The sequence below is a fragment of the Argiope bruennichi genome, chromosome 1, assembly GCF_947563725.1.
Source record: "Argiope bruennichi chromosome 1, qqArgBrue1.1, whole genome shotgun sequence".
Classification (NCBI taxonomy): domain Eukaryota; kingdom Metazoa; phylum Arthropoda; class Arachnida; order Araneae; family Araneidae; genus Argiope; species Argiope bruennichi.
Window position 1 is genome coordinate 77,765,461 of NC_079151.1, and position 25,365 is coordinate 77,790,825.

Here is a 25,365-nt window from a genome sequence, read left to right on the forward strand (position 1 = left end):
ATCCTATCGAACATTTATGTAACATAATCGAGAGATCAATTCATGCACAATATCCTGCACCAACAACATTTTGTAATTATGGATTTCTGTAGAGATAGCATGGCTCCATATTTCTGCAGGATTTGTTGAGTCTATGCCGCGTCGAGTTGCTGCATTTTGTTAGGAATAAAGAGGCCTGACATGTTATTAGGAGGTATGCCATGACTTTTGTTACCACAGAGATATGTAATACCTTTAAATGTGAATATATAGTAACATTACAAGTTTTGTTTCTTCATAGTAGAATTTTCTATATGTATAATACTCACAAACAGAAAGAAATCACATATAATGGATCTACTATAATGAATCCCATATAATGGTTCTACTTTGAACAAACAATGCTGAACTGCATAAAAAATTGAATTTTACCAAACATAAGCAGTGAGGAATAAAATAAATACAATTAAATAAACAATAAAAGAATAAATGTATGCTAAGAGTGCTTGAGCTAAAAGTGAATTAATCGATATCAGTAAAGATAAAATATAAAATAAAAATAATGCTGAAAGAAATATTAGCTAGAACTTAAAACTGAAGTGAGAATATTATAAATCAACAAACTGCAGCATAATAACCTTTGCTACAGTCTAGCCTTAAAAGAGTTAAAAAAATGTGAAGTTTGTGATCCTTTAACTACATAATATTCAAGAACACAAAATTAAACTAATCATTAAAATGAGTTGAAAAAAATAGTGTTCTACGAAAAGGAAAAAAAAAAAAAAAAAAAAAAAATGCATTTTCCAAATAAAAAAATATGTTAAATAGAAGAAAAGAGAGAAGAGAAAAATCCCCTCAGTGCTGTCCATATGCACATTCATAAACATTTTTGTGTTCTGTTCGGGATAAAATGCATGTTTACATAGTAAGAATTAATTATTTTTCGGACTCGCATTAATTATTTGCACACATAAGAAAACAAGCCTCAAAACAGATGTTGGTTAGATGTCAAAATAGACTTACTGGGAATTATATTTTTGAATGATTTCCCTTCATTTTCTTCCTCTTATATATTGCATATTGCCTTCTTAATAATATGTTCAAAATAATTCTACTCTTTCTAACTAAAATCAATATGGAATAAACAAATAAAAAAAGTTTCACTGATTAGATTTCAGATAAATTTCCTTTTTGCAAACGTCTAATCAATATATTCAACAACAGAAGACGTATGTCTGTCTAGACAAGCTTTTAGTCCGCCAATCATATTTCGGAATTAATTGTCAAATATTTACTCGTGAAGAATGTACTACAAAATTTTAGTGCTTAAGAATGAAATAATATGTCTCATTTTAGTGAGATGTTCCCTATTCATATTATTTACCAATACCCATATCAAAATTGAAGAATAATTCCATTGCCATATAAAAATTATTAACAAAAACATTTAAAGCAATAATAAAATGCACATTTAAACTAAAAGGAATATTGCATTTAAATAAAAGAAAGTACTCAGCAACAGCAAAATTGCATTAACTTTCGACCCACCAACACAATAAAAAAAAATCACATGCTCCTTGGTAAGTGTTCTTCAATTCATTTGTATCATATAGACTATACAGAAAAGTGGAAAATTGGTTACTAAATGTTTTTAGTGACCTTATCACTAAATGTTTTTTCTTTATTGTATAAAAATAATTATTAAATAAAAAATAATAACTAAAGTATATTATATATAATATATAAATGGATTTTGAAAACTTTTGTGGTAATTATTTTCATATATGATCAAAACTTATAATAAAAATATTGATTATCAATATATATCTCCAGAAAATGCGCTTTTGGAAAGTTTTGCTTTGAGATTAAAAATTAAACAGTCAAATCTATAAGAAGTTTTCGAATTTATACACATTCAGACACTGCTATAGGCGTTTTTAGCTTCTGGATTTCTCTCATATTTCACAAGTTATTGAAAGGTTTTTAAAAAAAGGTGAACCCATAAACGAACTTGTTCTAAGATTGAACCAAAAACGATATAAGAAAAAAAAAAAAAAACTTATTGTATGAAAATGTATAGAATACCTTATATTTTCATTAAAAAAAAGTGTTTAGGTCAATACTTTTATAAGTTTTTAAGATATGAATAAAAATTCAAAGTTTTCAAATCAGTCATAATTTTGCTAGTTCATAATTTCGAAACGAATTGACCAAAACTAATGAAATTTGGTTTTTGGGAGTAACTTTTAATATAGTTTTAAAATTTGATGAGAAAAATGGGTATTACTATTGGAAATATTGCTCTTATTTCAATGTATGGATGGCCCCTTAACAAATTTTTAATTCAAAAATCTTTAAGAGTACATTAGGTCCTTTCAAATGACACCTTTTTTTATGATGGTATGATAAACAATGCCAGAATAAAACTGAGTAGCTATTTCCTTTTTTTTCCCTTCGCCATTGTACATTCAGATTCATGCAATGTACATTTTTATGTGGATTTTGAAGCTTAATAATAAATGAATAAGTAGTTGAATGTTGGTGGTATTTTCATTAATAATGAAAATAATGGAAGTTGTCGTTTTCATAGAATGATGATGTCTATGCAAAACACACCTTTTATTTTTGTATTCCCTTTCCTCATATTTCTCATCTGTTTGATAACAAGTATAGTTGAAAAAAAATGTACCAATAGATATTAGCTGTTGAAAAGAAAATTGTAATTATTCACTAATGGATCCTTTATGATCTGAAAATGCTTCAGTATTTAGGGAAATTTTAACCCTTCATCCAGGCAACTATATTTTGTTCTGATAACATTTAGTTGAGATGAATTATCTTCAAATTTGGGGAAATATTTATTCTTGTATAATCTGCAGAAATTCTTTCCAGAGATTTATAAGGAAATCTATGATTAAAAACGGCTTAACCAATTCAAAAAACATAAGTTTTGGTTTTTTTTCAATTCTGAATCTAAATTTAAAAAAAAAAGAAACTTGCTTTTTTAAAAATACAGATATAAATATTTTAAATAACTTTTTGTTAAAAATTAACTAAAATAACCAGATTTGAACTAAATGATAGAAAGGTAAGTATTGATTACATGCATTTACTTTGAACATTTAAAATTCTAATCCTTGAATGTTACAGAAAATTTTCATATAATATCTAAATAATAAAACAATTTTTTGAATAAATTTATTAATATATATATGTACAACAAACGAATCATATACACATTACATAATTTAATATAGATACTTGGTGAACATTTGTCTTAAAATGACTAATTCTGGTACTCAACTGATAGAAAATTTTAAGTATAAAAAACGGAAATAAAACTCAAATGTTAACATCAAGAATTTTTACAAACGTGACCTATTTAAATGTAAGCTATAGAGCTTGAAAAATGTTATTTGTGGGATTGTGACTAATCAAAAATTATAATATATTTTTACTGCTATTCTTTGCCAGCTTTTGTCACACTTATTTTTGTATCATCTTTTGTTGGAATTGTGATACGCCATCCAAAAACGAGCCTGTCAAATCCACAGCTAAATAAATTCCGACCATCTTCTGACCATGCAACGGAACATACCATTCTACGATGACCCTATAAAAAAAGTTTTGCTTTAATATCTCAAACCTTTAGAACACAAATATTTTTTTAAAGCAATTATTAAAATTTTAAAATTCTATTTAGGTTGATTATCTCCAGAACAACAGGATATATATTTAATAAAGTCAGATGTATGCATAGGTTGATAAACTATAAAAAAACATGCAGCAGTTATGATATATATGTATGACAATGTGTAAGATTCAATAGAGCAAAAGGAAAAAGAGTTTCAATGTTGAATTTTAAAAAAGGGGTTGATAAGAGTATGATTATCTCATTGTTATATAGTTTTCAGAAGTGAATGTAGACTGAAAATGAGTTAATTTATGCATCCCTATGGCAATTACTTCCACTTCCTAGCAATACCATTTCAGGTTTCGTATGTTTATGTCCAGGTAGGAGGAAGGAGAGAAGTATAGGTGCAATTGCATTCCCAAGAAGATCTCAGATATTGCAGAGATTTAGTATCTAGCTAGCCAATCTATCTAAGTGAATATCTTGACTTTCCAGAAATTAATTGGTCAGATAAGACTTATGAGGACAAATGTTATCATCTAAAAAAAAAAAAAAAAAAAAAAAAAAAAAAAAAAACCAGGGCAAACTGACCCTGAAAAGATGAGTTTAGAGCTCCAAATATCTTCCTGATACATTCATAGAGAACACATAAATGCCAAAGATATGGATATCTGTATGGCTATTCCACATGATATTTATCTACACCATTTAAACCTCTGCTGCCATTAGTGTTTTTGGATGTAGCAAGACATGTAAACCCAAATTATTCTACATTCATTTAATAAGAAACAGCTTTAATTTTTTTTAAAAATTAACTTTACTGAAATATGTTCAGAACTTTGGAAATAATGAATTAAATGTGAGAATTCTTTTATTTTTGAGCACTGTATTTACAGTTGTATTGAAAATGTTAGAAACAAAATTCTCTTCTATTTGAAGTTGGAAAATATGATCAAATAGATCCCATATCTTATTTAAGTGTAGAAATTTCAAAAACAGTTAATAGCCAATTTTTTTCCCTTGTATATTTATTCCTTTAATTAAAAAAAATTATAAAAATATGAAATTTTAATAAAATACTATGAAAGATATTTGTAGATACAGAAACATCTCTGCATAGTTACATATTCACTAAAATAAACAAAAAATAAATGGTATAAAAATAAATAATGATGCCTAATATTCTGTATAAATATTTTGAGGTACTTTAGATTATGATACGTTTAGATGACAAAAAAAAATTCATAAAAATAAATTTTAGCATTTTCTTTTTTTATATGTTTTCTATATTTTATGTTAGCATTGCATATTAAATTAATGACATTTAAATTAAAATAGAAGTTTTATTTCAATGTCTTTTTAAAAAAAATATCACTTGAAAATGTATTTTAATTATTTTTGTCATTTTTTTTTCAGGAATGGGAAAAACAAAATGCATTAGGATAGCAGAATAAATGATAAACAAATATGGATTATTGATAAAATTTTTGGAGCAACTAACATCATAGAATATTCTATTTTATAATGTATACTATTTCATTGCAATGTTAAAATTAATAGTTAAGCAGACACATTATCGCATATATATCTGAAGTTCATTAAGAGACTGATACATTATTTTTTAAATTTTGTTAAACTATTTTTAACTCATTGCCTGGCAACAAGCATTTGAATTTTTCTAAAATGACATCTATATAAGATAGAAAGAATGATTTTCTATATTCCTGCCATTTTTGAAGATACTTGTAGTGACAACTTTCAACATAAAAACTGGTTGAAGAGTTAAAAGAATATTTAGTGTTATCCATTTATAAATATCCTTCCATTGTTGAGGAACTGGGGAAAAAATACATTCTATTTTTTTATTAACTGATACTTCTAACATTTCTGTGATGTTCTTATAGTACGGTTAGTGAAATGAATGATTTAGAATTTAACCCTATTTTGATCATTAAATTTGAAAGCTGATTCAGCATAACCCTGAACATACTTGTATATGTATCTTTTAATACTAAAATATTACTTTTATATTTGATATTATAACAATTTTTTCAAATGATTAACTTTGAAACTTTAAAACATTTATTCTCTAAAGATACATGCAATAGCGTTCAAATAAGAAAAATAATAAAGATTGAAATTGTGTAGTTAATTACAAACCAAATACTACTTCAAACTAATCATACAAAATAAAATAATCAGTGTGCTTTAAGCAAATACAACAAAATTTTAACAAAAATTTACCTGTCTATTGCTTCTAGGTAATCTAGCTAGTCGTACTCCATTCAAATCAAATAATCGAACATGCCGGTTATCATGTGGGATAGCAATTATATTTTGATTTGAAACAGCTAACCTGTGGAATAAAAAAAAAAATTTAGGCAAATTTTTTAAAAACATATATGGAGCAAATCATTGAAAATATATAAAAAATGAAAAGTTATTTGAGAGAAAAGCAATTTACACAGAAAATTGCATGCGTTTTGGTTTATGTGATTAGTTTTCTTAGAATAAAAATTATTCTAAATAAATTGAAAGTATAGACAGAATTATTAACTTAACAAAATAAACAATACAAATAAAATAAAAATTTAAAATGATTTTTAAGAAAATAACCTGCCAGTACTAGAGATATTATGATCCCAAGACAATTTATAACTATAAAGATCAACAAAATTCCTAGCCTACATTACAAGAAAGTTTATAGAAGTTTAAATACTGAAAAGACTTTTCTAATTTTTATTTCAACTTTTCTGCATAAATAAGTTAAAAACTTCAATAAAATTATTATATTGAATTTCTATTTCAAATGTGACTTAAGATATTTTTATTATAGCGAATAATGTATAAAATAATGATTAGTAAAATAAATATTCAAAAAGCTTAATAGCAATATACGAAATTCCAGATTATTTACGATCTGATTACTTATTTCAATGATGAAAAATAACATTTTTATAGCTGAAGGAAATAAATTACTACACACAAAAAACAAAATATTTCAATTAAATTAAAATTTAAACTAAAAGTATTTAGAGTAGAAGAAAACAAGAATGACTTTAGGTATCAAGCAAGAATTAAAAACAAAATTACCAAAAATATTCAGTTTCAATGTTGCAGTATGAAAATATGAACTATCTCAGTTAAAGTGTCTACCTCCTAAAGTCAAATATGAATCCAGAACAAAAAGTAACTAATTTTCCATATGATGTTCCTTTTGTTTATAGCCAATTCAGATTAGAAATAAAAGGTGTACTTTTGATTAAATCAAATGTTTTTGATATGAAGGCACAGTTAATTTCTTTAACATAGTCTAATATTCTAGAGAAAACTTGAAAGAAACTTTGTATAATTTATTATTATTATTATATGTTAAGTTCATGATTTCTTCTTCTCACAATTTTATAATAGGGGGGAAAAAAGAGTAAAGAAATTTGAAGAGACGATTTAACAGTTATTAAAAACTGGACGTCTTTGTTAGTTCACTAGGATTGATGATTGCAAAAATGTACAATTATTTTGTTCTTAATGGCTTTCCCAGCAAAAAATTTTTAATCTACAAATTTTAATTGATATGTAACATGTAATACTTTATAAGTCTTACACAATTCTATTTGTTGTGCTAGGCATCGCCCAAATTTCCTATAACCTCAGCCAAAATTTGAACTCTAATTCAAAACAGAAGCTTTTAAATGCGAAATGAGACAAAAAATTTCTACCTGGAACTGTTTAAAAATGAACAAATTAAATTTTTTCATAATTATTGAAGAAGTTAAACGTTAATTCTAACTATAGCAAAAGTTAAAAAAAAAAATGTTCAAAATATACTGTGAAGAGTGAACCTATCAGTTATGTATTCACACATTATCAACAATAGAAAAAGAAATATTTGTAACAACAATAAAAGTATTTGAATATCCTTACACTAATAAAATGTACTATTATAAAATAGGGCAAAGATATTTTAAAAAGATCAATTAAAAATAGACAAAAACAGTATAACAATTAAATTGTAAATTGATACCATTAAAAAGATCATTGTTTTTTTTTTTTTTTTGTTTTTTTAATTTTAAGAAGACTTAATTTTAAGTTTTATTTTTGTGCTATAATATTTTCAACTGTTACAGGGTTAAAACTTAAAAATTTTTGTTCAAATATTTATTAATAAGAATTCTAAATACATTTACATATGACAAAATACATTTGTACTAAATTTCGTTGTTCTAATCTAAGAAACTATTCTACTCTCTCTCTCTCACACACACACCTATAATATATATAATGATGAAACTATATAAATTAATTATAATAATTATAATTAAACTATAAAAAACTATAAAAATTTATTATATACTATATAAATTAATTTAAATTATATCAAATAAAATATAAGTGGAATACAAATAAAAATAATTAACATGAAACATATGAATTTACCAATATTCCCAAGATGATTATTAAATTATTAAAATTCATATTTAATAATTTAAAAAGTGTGAAGGCATAGATAAAGTTAGAATCTGTTAATGATTACCTGTTTACAGGTGAATCTAGTCTTATTGTAGTGAGAGGGGAACGCATATTTTTCAAGTCCCAAACTTTAACAGTTCTGTCATCACTTCCAGACACAACCTTGTCACCACTTGCAAATGTAGCTGAAGTAACAGGGCTGAAAAAAAAAACATTTGAAAGCATTAATTAAAAACTCTTTTTGAAATGCTCATTTTTTTTTAAATGAAAGAATATAATTTTATATAAAATTTATAAAAACTGAGCATTCATAGCATTCACGAGCTTTCCCAAACCTTTATTACAGAGTACATGAGAAAGTTTTAGGGAGATTAATCTTGCAGTTTAGAATATATAACATTATATTACAACATCTAATTAATTATGTATTAATTACATACACATATTTTGACAGTAAAAAATCACATGTAAATTCAAGCAAGATGTTTTAGAGAACCAAGTTAAATATATACATACACTGTAACACAAAACCTGAGATGAAAGTAGGTCATACAAAATATTTAAGGATTGACTAAATCATTGACTTAACCCATTCAAGAATATAATTTTCTCACTGGAGGGAAGAAACAAATAAAAGAGGAAAGATATATAGATTTTTTTCAAAAGTATTAATTCTAATGACACATAGACTGAAAATTGTAGAATGAAAGAGGAAAGATATACAGAATAAAATTAGGCAAAGAACAATATTAGAACAAATGAAAACATTCAATGACTTTGTGGTAAGATAAAGGGTTTAACAAACAAACACACCCACACATACTGGCATGAGTTCACTTAAAAAAGAATGATTTAATTATATATGATTTCTTAATTATATAAATAATTTTATTGATTTTAATGATAACGATTAAAAAATATAGACAATCTCCACCATGCTTTTTTTTTCAAATGAAAAAAAAAGAGAAACATTTGAACTTGTGAAAGTGACCTTTCAAAGATCAAAAAGGTACTTTTATAATACGAATATTTACAAAAAAGAAGCCAATGAATGTCCATGAAAAGCATAAAACAAAAAATTTATTGGTATGAATGAAAATACTTTAATAGGAATAGTATTTCTAACAATTAATCCATCATATTGAGCAGATTACTGCAGATGCTTAACCACTGGACTGTGCATATGATTTACTTGAACTCATAATGCAACATTTTATTTATTCTAAGAAACTCCAATCACTGGTTATAAGATCACCATACATTATGTAAATATAATGAAAGAATTAATAAAGAAGACAAATTAATTAACGAATATAGAAAACCAGTCATCTTGAAGAATTAATGACGGAACTAACAAATTTTAAAATCTTCAAAGAAAATGGAGCATCTTTTTCAGAAACAAAATATTTTCATATCCTATCATTATGGAAAACGTTAAAATTCGAATACAAAACATTGATATAGCCTTAAAAACATACTTGTTCCTTACATAGATGGTTAAGCTAGATAAGTTCAATTGTTCTTAATCGTTCTTACATTTGGCATTATAAATTTTGAAGTTAAAAAATGGTTAATTGATAAAAATTAAAAATGTTTACTTACTTGGTATGACCTTGAAATACACTCACTGAATGAATGGCATCCCTGAAGTCCCAGAGTCGAAATGTAGTGTCTTTTGAAGAAGTCACTACAAGCCTTTGAGTTGGGTGAGTACAAGTATTTGTAAGCTCCTGATCATGACCTAATAAAAATTTACAAAAATAAGATTTGAATAAAAAGAAATAACAGCTATAAAAGTGTATTCAGAATTTAAAAGAACATGGTGAAATAAAAATATAGTACATAACTAAAAGTTCATAACTGAACCAAATTATAGTTTTTTTTTTTAAGACATAATCAACAAAGAAAACGGAATTTATATAATTACCTACTAACTGGGTAACAAGTTCACCAGTCTGAACGTCATAAACATTAGCTGTTCTGTCCCAAGATGCTGTAATGACTTGCTCACCACCAGCAAGCCAATCAGCTGCAATAACTACTCCTATGTGACCTTGAAGTTCTATCATAGGATTTTTTAATATTGAGGTATTATGAGAAGATTCTCCCTCTGTTAAAGAATAAAATTATAGAAAAAAGCAAAATTATTGAATATTAAACAAGGTTTTGAATGAAACATTATGTATTATGTTTTAAAATTGTTCAATAAAAATAAAAAAATGCTAAAAACAAAATTCTATTGAGAAAATAATCTAATCATAAGCAATCAAGATGGTTTTGTCAACATAAACTTATTTACAGCAATACTGCATAGTAAGATATAATTTAGAAAAATCGTATAGTTTTGTATATATTAGATATGTTGCATGTGAATTATAGCTTTGATTAAAATAAGTTGTTACTCATCTTGGAAACACTTAGAACATTTTTTTAGATAAAATAGATTAAATTTCTAGATTATAATATTAAAAAAAATTATTTGTTACCAAAAGAAACATATAATTCCAATTTATATTGATATAAATATTTTATTACTGTAAGTAATTAGTAAAATATTTTAATATATTAGTAAAATATATTTTTTAATAAAATATATTTAATAAAATATATTTTACTAATATATTAGTAAAATATATTTTTTAATAAAATATATTTAATAAAATATATTTTACTAATATATTAGTAAAATATATTTTATTACTGTAAGTAATTTTGCTTTATAAAAAATATTTTGAATGTGGTTTGGCTAATTAACTATCATATTAATCACTGACCAAAGTTATTTATTTTGACCTTATAATAAATATACAGGTAGAAGCTACATTTAATATATTTAAAGATTAAGATATCTTATGCATTTTAGAATGGTATTTTAAATAAATCGAACAATAATTTAAAACAAAATTTATAATGAATTTTTGTCAGAATAAAATATTATAACATTTTTAGCACTAAATATAGAAAAAAAATTAATATATAGATATTTTACAATATTATGCCACTTAAATTATCATACTAATTTCGTATGTCACACATTATAAATACACATATATTCATTATTGCCCAGAATTTATAGTCAGATTTATTTACAGTATAAAACAACAAAATATTTAAATTTACCTTCACCATGATCTTCTTCAGATAACTCAACTTCTTCTTCTGATGAATGATATTTCTGGAATGATAAGATATACAATTTTTTAACAATCAGCATATATATATATATTATTTCAAAAATCATCCTTTATTTTGCCTTGATCATTACTAATAACAGATCATTTGCAAATGCATTAACAAAAAAATTTGAAATATTACAAATTTTTTAAAAAATGTTGTAATATTTCATAAAATTAACTCTAAATAATTTCATGTATAAATATTAAACATTTTTTAATATTGTCTATTAAGAAAATTACTCAATTCTTTTTATCATTGACAATTTTATTGTCATTATTATCATTTAGGCCACCATGATATGTTGGTAAGAGCTCAGCTTGAGTGTTGAAGAGTTTATGTTTGAAACCTAATTCCATTAAAGAAATGACATAAGAATAGGCTTGGCACATGATAAATCAATTGGGATAAAATGTTTGCCAATCGGTGTGACAGAGAAGTTTAGAAAGTAAGAGGGCACTGAAGAATGGTCTTTATTTTCTGACTATGGTTACAAGTTGCAAAGTCTAACCTAAAACATCCCATTTGCTGCTTTAAAATGTAATGTAAATATAATTACCTTAAACTATACTCATTTTTGAAGCAAATATATGCATAATCAAGAAAATAAACTCAACTTTGTAAACTAACTAATAATAATAAAAGTGTAAATCATTAATGATGTAGAATATTTCAATTACAAAAAAAGCAAATAAAAGAACTAGTTATAAAGCATCCTTTTACATTACTATCTCGTATAAAGTAAGCTAAAAATTATTAATAATTACAGGAATTTTTACTTATGTTATGGCTTAGTAACTATAAATACAGGGTGCGCCAAAAAAACTCGGACAAAGTTATTACATCATAAAATAGAAGTTAATTAATTTCTTTTCAATTTTTGTTCACTTCTTTTTGCCTACCACTTCAATTATAACATATTTTATAATGTATCTTTTAGTTTACGTATTGTTGTTTGGCTTTTTTACAATGCCAAGCAAAATATATGTTATTTTAGAGTTGTTTAAGCAAGGAAAATGACAGTATGAAATCGTTCATTTGCTTAATATGCCTCGGCAAACAATGTCTGATGCAATCTATCGTTTCAAAGAGCTTGGCAATGATGGTCAAAGTCCAGGAAGTGAGCAAAAACGTATGGTGAACACTTTCAATAGCTGCAAGGTTATCAAAAAGCGAGTTCAATGAAATTCGAGGATTTCCATGAAAAAGATCGCTCGTGAACTGAGAATAAGGGACCAATCAGTGCAACGAATGGCAAAAACAGAGCTTACACTAAAGCCTTACAACTTCCAAAAAGTTCTGTTTCTTACTGAAGAAAACAAACTTGTACGGCTCCAAAGAAGCCGAAAAATTCGAGACGGCCCGCAAGTCAGCGCTGAGAGAGATTCCTTTGCACTAATATGGCAGATGATTGGACCTAGAGCTATTAAATTTAGAACCTTTTTATTTTGGAGGTTGGGAACGTGATACCCCTCCCGGAAATTTGAATTAATTAAAAACAGGATTTGCTCTTTTCTATAGGAATTTTCAAATCTCTTATTACAAAATTATTTCCAGATCATTTTAAAATTCAAAAAACTATCTTCTCAATGAATATTAACTTATATATCATGATAATTTCACTCAAGATTTGATGATTTTAAAAAATATTTTATTCCTAATGCGCAAATATACTTGTCATTACTGCAAAGAAATTCAAATTATTTTCTGAATTTCTTAAAGTAATTAATTTTATCATAGTAACATAATCCATAGTAAAAAGCTAAAAAAAGATTCAGTTTATATTTTCATGCTTTTTTTTGGAAATGTGATGAATTTTTACTTATTTTTTTCCCCATCAAATATTTTTATGAACTCTGTAAATAAAGCTCTCTGAAATATTTAATGCATAGGTGCTATGATGAATAATGAATTTTATTTGGTACTAGCCGCCTTTGGCAACCAGCCAGTTCGCCAATCTTAATGCTGGTTAAAATTTTAATAATTAAATATTTTATGTAACTTCTATTTTAATAGCTTCTTCATCAAAATATTTTAAAGCTTCAAATTTTGATATTCATATAAATCATTCACAATATTATAAAGGCCTTAAGCCTTAATATGTATCTCTCTAATTTTCTGTTAGCTCCTGTAGAGTTTAGGCTTTAAGTTCAAGTGGAAATGATTAAAGTGCAATTGATATAAGAACACATTTTTTTTTTTTTAATATGAGTACTGAAAACAGGGTCACTGAGTATTTAAACCTTATGGGCACAAAAGAATATCTTTCTTAATTTATATAATATCTCAAGAGGTTTTCAACAAAATTTTCTCAGATTCATCATGAACAGATTGATTAGTTAATGCATCAAACACTAAGAAAAGAAATAGAATCGTTTGAAATAATATGTCGAAAACATGTTAAGCCTTCAAAACCAAGTTCTTATCCGTTGAAATTAGTTGTTAACAATCAAAACACAATTTTTGGATTAAGAATAATTAGTGGATTTTGGATAAGGAATAATAAAAGAAGTTTGGGCACTGTGTAAGATAACATGAAATTAGAAAAGAAATGATACAACCATTATGTTTTCTCTGCAATATGGTTCTATAAGTAAGGTTCATGCTTCACTTCAATAAAGTTTAAAAACATTTTGTTGAATGAACCATGAATATTAGGATAAACGTAAAGGATTAAATTAAACTTGACGAAAAAAAATAATAAAAGCTGCTATAAATAGTTAATTAAAAACATGATTTACGCACTTATAAATTCTCATTATAACAAATTTTCTATTTTATCAATAGGCAAGAGACAAAAGAAGACATAAAAGCAATTAAAATAACTCAGAAAAAATAAATTTACATACTAAATTATCTGCTGCTCCACCAGCTGATGAGACACACCAGACATGAGCTGTTTGATCTCCTGAAGAAGAAACAACTAAATCTTGACTAGGATGAAATCTTATTGAATTGACAGACCCTTTGTGACCCCAATATTGCACAATACAGTTTCCGCTGTGAATATCCCAGATTTTTGCTGTATGATCTGAAATGAAGGATAAATGTGAAAGTTTTAACGTATGTATTGTAAAACCAAATGAAAACATGCAGAAGTGTTTAACTAATTAATGTTTAAAAACACCTAATTTTAAAAGAACTCTCATTGGGATCGTTATAATGACGTCGTTAAAATTTGCCTCAGTGAGGTCACTGAGGTCACAATGTTCTAGGCCTCCTAGGTCACAATGTTACCGTCTTTTGAATGTTAATTTTTTTGAGCAACTAGTTGATATACCGGCGTTGCTCGGGATTAAGTACTTCCATGTAGAATATTTTTAAGCTACAACCACTTTTAAATGAATTATTATAATATACAAATTCTTATATTGTCTGAAATACTTTTTTAAAATTCTAATTAGGATATTAATTAAATCGTACGATTTTTAAAAAACATGGATAGCTGATACTTTCAACAAATCTTTAATAGCTGATACTTTCGACAAATCTTTAATATTTGTTATATTAGTACTCTAAATTTTATTCACAAGCAATGAAGTAAAATAAGAGTTTTAAATAAAGTTTCGAAATACTTAAATAATAAATATAAAATAGTAAATTTTTCATTAATAAAAACCAAATCAATTGTTGTTCCACATACAAATAGTTAATTTTTGCTTTTAAAGGTTTTGTTTTAAAATATTACTGCTGATCCTGTAACAATTCTTCGCATACAGCATTGTACAATATTATATATATATTTGCCCGAGAAAAATTTACTCTATCTTTATTTGAGAAATTAATTTATGATTGCTTTTAAGTATTTTTAAATCGTTGGTTTAAAACCAATAAAAACAATGTCAAAAGATATATTTTCAAATAAAAGAAATAAAAAAAAAATTAATGGTAGAGCAGCTCAAAGTCTTAGCTTTATCCAACAAAGCTGTATCTTAAAATTTTCTTGTTTCAAAATCGTAGGTGTTAAATTAAAAAAAATAATAATAACAAATGAAGGAAAAATAGCACAGAAACGAAGTTGCTACAGTTAAAAAGATAAAATTTTTAAGATGGTGTAAAAATATTTTCTTTTTCTTAGATAATCTCCTTCAAATTTACAATAAAAAAAAGACAAAGTTTTGATTAATTTCTTATAGTCTGAAATTGTGCTCTTCGATATGTTTCATTTGCTTGTAAAAGCTTTACTTCTATTTGAGTTTGGATCAGAAACGTAATCCACATGACAAAATACCTGAATATTCCCGGTCGATAATGTCGAAAAGCAATCATGATTGTGCATAATTTTTGTTAATCAATAATTTTGTTCCCTTCTCTTATCTTTTCTTTACCATTCATGGGAGCTTTGGGTGGGGGTTCCTGTATTAATATAATACACTTCTAAAACTGTCCAAAACATCAGATTACCAGCGCTCAAATTTTAACTTATCTCAGATTATCTTTCATGTTTTACATTTTTACAGCAATTGGTTGACAAATTGCTTTTCTGTAAAATTTCCTTTTTTTTTTTTTTTTTTTTTTTGATACAGAAGATCATTAACAATGTTTACTAGGTCAGTCACACATTTTCCTTTTACGTCATTCTACCAATTTTGAAAGAAAGAAAAATAACATTTAATATGCAGATTTTATTTTAGCATTAAACACTATGGCGAATTTAAATGAACAAATAAAGTATTTAAGTATTTAATAATTATGATTATGTACTGTCTTGGATGATAAAAATAGAAAATAAAAGCCCCAATAATAGTGCTGAGTTTAGGCATCATACTTCATAAAACTTTTCTATGTCAGTTACAATCATGATAAAATTCATGGTTAAAATAATAATGAAAACAAAGTACAGTAGATTCAGGTTCTCACAACAAACATCATCTAAGCATCTTTATTCAAGCCCTCAAGTATTTTGATATCCATTAACTATAAGTTTTTCGCTCCTATGGGATAACAGCCTTTGTCGCTATATCCCTCACTGCTTATATTCAAGTATCAAATCAAGAAACAGATTTTTAATGCATAGATATTACGATTAATTCAAAGAAATAAAATAGATACCAGATTTTAATGTATAGATATTGCGATTAATTCATAGAAATAATTTTTGAAATTTGAAAGGAAGAAAATTAACTTTTTAAAGACTCCTATCTTTTACAAATTACTTTTTATTATTATTAAATGAATCTAATAAAATAACTTTTATTAATGACAACAAAAATATATGACATTTACCTGCAGATGCTGTAGCGATAAGAGCAGGTCCATGCCGTGAGCAACTGACTTCCCAAACACCATCTCTGTGTCCTAAGTACTCTTTAAACAGACGACAAGCAAGAGATGGTGCCTTGAATGTAGAAACAATCCGACTAGTTGATGCTTTTAACTTGTATGTGCTTTTGATTTTTTGTGATAGTTGACTTGCTGTAAAAGAACAAAATTTCGGATTATTATGATATAAAATTATACAACATTTCTTAGAAAAGAATAGTAATAGATTCAACTATTTACAGAAGATTTACAGGACATCTAAATGAAAATTTGGAACTAGCAACACTTCTAAATGAAATACTGCATTACTTTGTGCTTTTGGCTGGCTACTAACATTTATGTAAAAGAAAAATAAAAGTTGTTTCACGAGAATATAATATAAAGGACTTCTACTGGATACTTGACAAAAATAAAACTCTACAGAAACGTTCCGAGAGCTATTAACGAACAAGTATTAAAAAGCGGTGCAAGTCTTGTAGCGCATGTAGGATTGTGAAAATAAAAGATTATTTTGAAAAAAGTCGGAAAATTTCAATAATCTAACGCCGAAACATCATTTCAAGTTATCAATCTTCAAGTTCTAAGCATATTGACAAATTAAAAAAATATTGATCTCTTCCAGAAAGAAAATGCTCAGAATATCTCGATTCCAGATACCGTTTTTATAAGCAAATGCCATAAAATCTGGTAGTCAACTAAGAAAAGAAAATATATGAATTTCAAGCGTTCAGTAAACAGCACATTTGGTTATTTTTATGGCTGATTTTTCAACTATGCAATCGTCCTCCCCCCTTAATTTGTGATAATATGCTATTTTTAACAAGAAGTGTGGAATAGTAAAGCAAACTTGACAGTACAGAGTATCCAAAAAGTCTTTTATAAATTACCCAAAAATTACTGTAGAAAACTATTGCAGCATTTGATTGTTTTCGATATATTGGTAAATTTTTTAATAAAGAAGCCTACGCCAGTAATTTCAATGTGATTACTCTTGGTAGTTTGAAGAACATCAGGGTGGTATTCCAATTCTCGCCAAGTATTGTCCAGCATTTCGGTTGTCACACTAGACCATTTGTGCAATTTATGAATCTAACATGAAATATCTTGAACTGACTTTGCAAATAATTTGCCTTTTATGTAACCTCAAAATCGACAATGAACAGTAATGACCGATTTGAATTCATAGGAACAAAGAACACATTGAACTTTTTCCTTCGTTGATGCTATTTTGATGACAATCAAACGTAAAATCACCATTTCTGCATTAGTTGCCTTATTTACTGGACTAAAAAAAATGTAAAAACATGGCTTTTCCACACTACAAATTTTACAGTATTATATCCAATTTTTTTTAAAGGGAAAGATTTTAAGATTACTCTATACAAATAGTGAACGTATTCTATTATTTTGTTCGAGCTGGCTTTGCTAGTTTGTCCGAGTTTAATATCCTGCCAATTTTCACATTCACCAACAAAAACAAACATAACATTATATATAAAAGTATGGATGTATTGTGTAAATTATACATACGGAAAAAAAATAGAGTCAAATACATTTTCCTGATAAAACGGTGCATTTTATTATTCAACTGCATAGAGGTTTTGATTTAAAAAATAAAATAAAACTTAGGAGTATATAACAAAAAAATAAAAAAGGAATATAATGAAAAAATATAGTTTCTTTAATTATGGGCAATTTTTACATGTACTTAAATAAATTTAGCTATTTTCTTTAAATCGATTTTCAACATTTCTACAACAGATCAAAATTTATATGATTTTGCACTTGAGGGGGCGGGGGGAGAAAGAATTAATAAGAGAAAAAAATTACAACACAAATTACAACAAATTGATTATCATAAATCCGTATTTATGTTAATCAATAACGATGTGAGAAAGTTTGGAGCATTTTCTTGAAAAAAAGGCAATGTAAATATTTTGGAAAATTTCAAGTTGTTGACCAGGAAAAATATTTCACCGAGAATATTTTTAATCATTAAAAAAATACAAAGAGCAAAAGCCAGAAACATTCACTTCGCCTTTAATGAAACTTAATAAAATCGCGCGAAATTACCAATTCCTGTTTATCAATGAAAAAGTTTGTTAAAATATAACATGTAGCGATACTTGCGGATATATAAGTTTTCGATTAGAATGTAATAACATTCTTGCTTATCCTAATCATTTTGGATAATCAAGGTGCTATTGTATTTTAACTTTTATAGGTACTATAATTACACATAGAAATTACGCGTAATAAACAGCTAATGGGTTTAACGGACTCTAGTTGAATTAACAGTTTCAAAACAAAAGATATCATTTTATCGGATAGCGTATTAAAACATCACATTTAAAGTGGTACTTACTATTTCATATAACAATATAATAGTTAACTTTTACTATTATATTATTATATGTTAGAGAATATTATAAGTTAGTAACATGCGATGTTAGTTCACGTTTCATCAACGATAAGACTGATACACTCACCAGTTATAGATTCTCTTTTCCCTTTTGTTTTAACAACGGAGGGTTCACCACTATCAAATGTATCGGTCCTTTCAATGGCAGCAGCTGGTTCTCGTTCTAACTGCTCATTCAATGCCTCGATCTTATCTTTGACTAAAAAAAAAAAAATTACAATTATAAAGAGGTATGATCAAAAGATTAACTTCTTTTTTTTTAAGCAGTAATATCAGTAGTAAGTAATAAAAAGTTTAAAATAATGATAAATATAAAATCATATTCAAATAGTTTCAAGAACATAAATATTTTTAAAAGTCTTGGATATTGCTCCATATTGATTTGTGTAATATAATTCAAGAACTTTGTCTATTCTTACACTTTATATCTGAAAATTTTTTGGATAACTTTATTTCCCATTCAGAAATAAACCAATATACAGAAAACAAATTTACAATAGCACAACGCCCAACTGCAGAACAACATTGCAAATTATAAGCAGCATTGCAGACATGCTTACAGTCGTCAGGCACAATATCAACAAATCTTTGAGGTACTTAATTTAAATGTTCAAAGGACATGCATTCGAATTAACGTATGCACCACATATTCCTATTCAAACAATTATGTTTGGCTAATTGTAAACGCAAATAAGGCTGTAAAATCGATTTATTAAATAATACTAATTTATGGAATTTAATAACGTAGATTCTTTGAAAATGGTGCAAATTTAACAACTGCTACTATGCAAAAACTGTTTACAAACTAATAAAATATAGAAATCTTGCTTATTTTTAAACAAAAATCATACCGAAGAAAAATGCATAAATGCCATTCATATATAATGGCAAATAATATAATTTTTACTAATTAAATGCTACAATTCAATATGTATTTTTATTTTGTTATTGACTCTGTTGAGGACTGGAGAGATAACGAAGTCTTGTAATAATTTATAACAAAGCTTCTGATAAGTCTCCAGACATGTTCATTATCACAATAAAAGTATTTGATATTACATCTAATTCGTGACTGTTAGGTCACGCCCGCTATAAAGAATATACATGTTATCATGAAAAGTAAATAAACGAAGGGTAAAATAAAAACTACATTTATCTTAAGTCAGGATGTAAAGTCAGATGTTCTTCTCATAAGGATAAAAACAATGTAAAATAGGTATAGTAATAAAGATGGAATAGCTCATATCCTGGCATTTGGTGAGAGAATAAAATCCCTTTACGAAAGATATGATTCGTAAATGGCCTTCGCAATGCAAGCAGACGATGTTTTTGCAGGTTTATTAGCAAGAAATTACCTTCTAATCTTTTTTCTTCGCAATGTATTCATTTGGAAAGAATTTTACAGGGTGCTTACTGAATTTAAAGCCAGAGAAATTCATGACAAAAATACTTGAGTGAGTTTCCTTCGGTGTTTGGGCTTCGAAACATTTATTCCAAAACTGTTTACGTGATTTCAATGTTAAGAATTTACACAGAAACAATTAACGTATCGATTTCCATGGACTTCAATTAAATATTTAACATCTTTGACTTAATCAGAAAAAAATAATTTTAAATTAGAAATCAAAATTTAAGTTTAAGAATTCATCTATTAATTCATTTGAAGAATGCATGGAAAAGTTCTGTTAAAAGAAATTCGAAATTCATAGCATGATAATGTTTATGACTCGATTTATTTCTTTATATTATTTTTAAAAAATTATGTTTAATTACAGCAATGACAATACGCGCGCGCGCGCACACACACACACACACACACACACACACACACACACACACACACACACACACACACATAAAAAATTATCATAATATTAAAAACACTGTAACAGATTGCGCATTAAATTAAATCTAAAAAATGTATTAAAGATAAAGAAAAAATTTTACAGAAACGAAATTGATATTATTAAAAATGAAATTTTCTGAGTCTTAAGATAATGCAAAGGCCATTCTTAAGAGATCATTGATTTTGGAAGATATAGTCATCAATTTCCAAAGGTAAACCATAGCGATTATCCATTTGGCGACGATTTCCTCTTTTCGCGCTCGATTAAACTTTCTGTTTGAGGCCTCTCTCTTGATTTCTTTTACATCCTCTTTCTTTCCTCTGACTGAATGGAGTTTTTAGAGACAAGGAGAACTCTCTCCAAAGCATTTCGAATAATATTTTGTAGCTCCATTAATTGGTGAAACATTGAATTACGTGCAGCTATAAAAACGTTCAATGAAATAGTCTGAAACATTCGTATAGCGATTTGTTTATGTTTGACTTTTCTCATTTGACAATACAATAAAAGCAATTATTATTCCGTGCGTTTTAGAGTTTTATATATAGATATTTTATAACAATAATGCTTAAAATATCGCGACATTTATTAAATTAGATTTATAGAGAAATAAACCGATGTCACTGCTAAGTTAATTTTTTGAATTTTAAAGAGGAGTAAAATTAATTTTTGTGCAAAAATAAGTCTTCGGGACTGTTCGGGAAAAACTTGGAAATTATTACATTTTTAATAAAAACTAATAAAAATTTCCGAAAAAAAATTCCCTTTTTAGTGAAATCTGCGATTCAAGAGGTAACTACTGCCAAATTTAGTAGCTTTCAAGTCCACGCCTGCGTTGTAAAACGTTTTGAACGACTTTTAATCATTCATGTCACAATTTACAGATAATATTTATAGATTGAAATAAAAAGTATCATGTTGAAATTTTCTTGAAAAAATTATTATAATTTAATTACTATTCAACGTTTCTTTTATTTATTTTCATTTTCAATAAGAATAGAAAGAGAAGAATAAGAATAGAGTAACATAATTAATTTTTATATTTACAAAAGAGTATTAGGTTCATTGAATTCATTGTGAACGCACAAATAATTTTCATCAAACTGATACACGAGTTCCCTGCAAATGTAGAGCAGACGGTCACAATGGATGTGGAAGCAGAAAAAACTTCAAACCGAGAAGACTTTTGCAAATGTTACTTCATTACCATTGCCATATCACAGTAAGTTATGTGGGAAATGGGGGAAAAAATCTGCGATAAAAATTAATTCAAATTTCTACAACCACGGAGAAAACGTAGAGTATAATGTACAAAAAATACAAATTTGAAACAAAACTTTTTTTCAACAACAACATTTGTTCAATGTGATTTCACTTGCGTCGATCATGTGTTCAAAACTGCGCAAAGTGGTTTTTGAGGAACTCCAACGAAATGGTGCATTATTTTTACTTTCAATTTAGGCACATATGAAAATTGAATGCATTACACTAAGTAAGCGAGTTAAACAGAACTCAGAAATACGTACAACCAAAAATCACAGGGATTCAAATCTAAAGAAAGAGGAAGTCAGACAGCCTGAAAATGTCTCGAAATTATCTGATCATTTCAAAAGAGGGATGAAACATTTTCTTTACTAGTCGGGCAATATGAGGAGTTGCAACATCTTTCATTACGACATTAGTCTCTAAAAGTTCGTGTTTTTTAAAAACAGGAATGACTTTCTGCCATAGAAGTTTGCGGTACGAGCATCCATGGTAGATCATCTTTTAGGCCTTAGAGGAGTGTTTTCTTCAGAAAAGAACCAAAAATTAAATCAGCAGTAAAGCACGCCATGCAGTATAGTAATCCGAATGCTGAGGCTGTTCATGCACAATGTTAGGATGTGTAGTAGCCCATATATGACATTCATGGAAAAAAAAATGCATTTCATCTGACTAAAGAATATTCAAAGATCATGCAATGACAGTGGCTATTATGTGAAGAAATCAGTAAGTAAAATTAATGCATTACTCCAGGTCTTGAAGGAGTAGCACCATACGGACCTTGTATTGATAACACTTTAAAATAGATCACAGAACCTTTCTTACCTTAGACCAAGAGAATGAACGAGCAATTTCATAAATCACGTGACACCACTCGAGCATACCATACCGGGGACTACATGTTCTTTCATTCACAGCGAAAATGACTTTTTAAACGCATTCATTTGAAATTCATTTTTTCCCCCCTTCACATCTAATTCTCCGGTCTCTTCAAATTTAGTAATCGTTTTTTCAAACCATTCTTCGACATAGGCTTTTTTCTCCAGCCTTTCAAGCGTCGATATTCTCGCAGCGCATCTAAATCTAAGTTCTGATAAAGCAAGTATATTCAATAAGCTTAATATTGCTTCTGTAAAGACATGGTATAGAATGATTTTACTGCTAAGAAAAAAAGCCATGAGATGCCATGCCCTTGTAGGGGTTTATCCCCGATTCGTGTGGCTTAGGAAGTAGACTGATAACCATTTTTAAGCGCTCCTAATTTGCATACCCACCTTTCGAAATTGCATGAAAAACGCCATCTAGTGGTCAAAATGTAAATATTTTTTTGCAGTTTTCTTCCCCCCCCCCTTATGGCCCGTATAACACATAAACAAATTTTCAATAAAGAGCGTCAACCAGAAAGGCTCAGTACAGAAAATTTAATGTAACCACCTTGCACAAATATTAGAACAAGACTTGGCTTCCCATCAGTTATCTCACGTAATAAACATATCCAGTTTCGAGAAACACCGCCGTTTAGTTATCTAACGTTGTTCCTTACAGATTGAGATAATTTACAAGATACTGTATCTTTTGAGGATTCAAGATGTCATCTCAACTTGACAAATCAGACTCTTAATTATAAAGATGCACATACAATTTGAAATTAGTAGTTAGAAGTGAAGTCAAAGGAAGGCTCAATTCGTTATGGAGCTTCTGATGCTGCTGAGCAAACTCTCTTAAGTGGCAAAGATTAGATTACCGAGAGAATAATGTTTTCCGGATACTGAAAGCTGAACATACCAATGGCTTTCAAAGAAGATTTTACAAGCGCATTATAATTGCATTTTTATCTTTCACACCTATCGTTAATTTGATAAGAAATTCTACATGTAAAGTTTCGACAAAAAATACGAGAACCTTATCTTTAAGAATATATAAAGTTTGTAATATATAAAGTTTGGTATAAGTATGTAATATATAAAGTTTGGTATCGTTTCTTTTCAAAATGATTCAGGTTTACAGTAATATTCTTGTAATTTTTATTAAATTATTAACTGATAAGGAAACGAAGTTCTGTTCTAGTAATGCTACGTATAAGAAGAGTTTTTAAACATAATCAACATCAAGGTATCTGCCTGGGTTCGAAAGCATATTTTTTAAAAAAATCCTTTGATTATCAATTTTAGAAGATTTTCTTGATTATTATGACTCAAAACAGTGAATAACAATAATTAGAAAAATTTTAAAGTAATTTAATTAATTAAATTGAGGTATTTTAGGTAAAATTTGATGAAATTAAAACAAAAGGCAAAAACGCTCTACACTAAATTCAAATTCTCCAGTTTAAATTTTTTTCCCTACACAACATACTTATAGCACTTATAAAGGCAATGAACTAAAAGCTAAGAAAAATATGCAAACGAAAAAAAGTTATGGATCTTCGAGCACTTTTATGGTAAAAATACTGTAAAAATTATAGGTCTACTGGTAGTATATTGCTAAAAATAAATAAATAAAAAAACTATTAACATTAGACCTAAATCTTTAGTTGACTGCTTTCATAACACTTATGGCAATATATGTACAAAATTTCAAGAAAATATATCCATAAGTTTTTATGAAACTATGTTTTGCGTAATACAATTTTGACAAAAAAAAATCTTTAAAAAATACATTTAAGGTTTATATTAGTATATATACATCTAAAATAATATTTCATTTTAAACACTTAAAATTCCCCACTTTTGTAGCAAATGCCTTTCTTATTTTCTATTTTATTTATTTTTTTTCTTTCTAATAGCCCGTTTTATTTTTCTGGATAATTTTGTAGCAGGCAAAGACTGTCTTTTTACAGCAACAATTCACTGGTTGTCGAAGTTACTGTATTGTGTTAGCATGTAATGACCTGGAAAAATACCCAATTCATTAAGAAATTTCTATAATGCTAGAAAAACCATAAATGAATAACAGTACAGCTATATTAGGCCCTAGACGCAAAATTTTCAACTCAACAAACGTGTTTTCGGGAATAATTGTCCATAATAGATTGTTCAAACTTTCATCAGCATTTTGTGTTTTCCCATGAAGGCATTTTTTCAGAAGATTTTTGTCACTTAATTTAATATAAATAGGCTTAATAATATACTATTTTTTGGTAGCAATATAGTTGAGTCTTTATATTTTTTGCCTTCTGAAAGTGCACATTGGTATTTGCACCAAGAATCCTTTCCCTTTGGGCATTGTGCATGCATTGGCTTTTTATTACTGGAACAAACATGACCAAATGCAGCAAGAGTTGCACTTTGTATCTGCAATAAATTACTAACATT

General features: G+C 27.2%; 1 protein-coding gene across 2 annotated transcripts in view; it reads right to left on the reverse strand.

Annotated features, from left to right (window-relative positions):
• Window positions 1-3,160: 3,160 nt before the first annotated feature.
• LOC129977579 (WD repeat-containing protein 37-like) overlaps window positions 3,161-25,365 on the reverse strand; it is an 88,033-nt gene continuing 65,828 nt past the window's right edge. For both annotated transcript variants that reach the window (XM_056090569.1, XM_056090568.1), the window contains exons 5-13: window positions 19,009-19,140; window positions 16,484-16,672; window positions 14,107-14,288; window positions 11,204-11,258; window positions 10,011-10,193; window positions 9,686-9,824; window positions 8,148-8,282; window positions 5,858-5,969; window positions 3,161-3,592 (exon numbers count right to left, since the gene is read on the reverse strand). In XM_056090569.1, coding sequence (XP_055946544.1) covers window positions 3,440-3,592; window positions 5,858-5,969; window positions 8,148-8,282; window positions 9,686-9,824; window positions 10,011-10,193; window positions 11,204-11,258; window positions 14,107-14,288; window positions 16,484-16,672; window positions 19,009-19,140 — 1,280 coding nt within the window. In that variant the 3' untranslated portion in view covers window positions 3,161-3,439. The remainder of the gene's footprint in view (window positions 3,593-5,857; window positions 5,970-8,147; window positions 8,283-9,685; window positions 9,825-10,010; window positions 10,194-11,203; window positions 11,259-14,106; window positions 14,289-16,483; window positions 16,673-19,008; window positions 19,141-25,365) is intronic.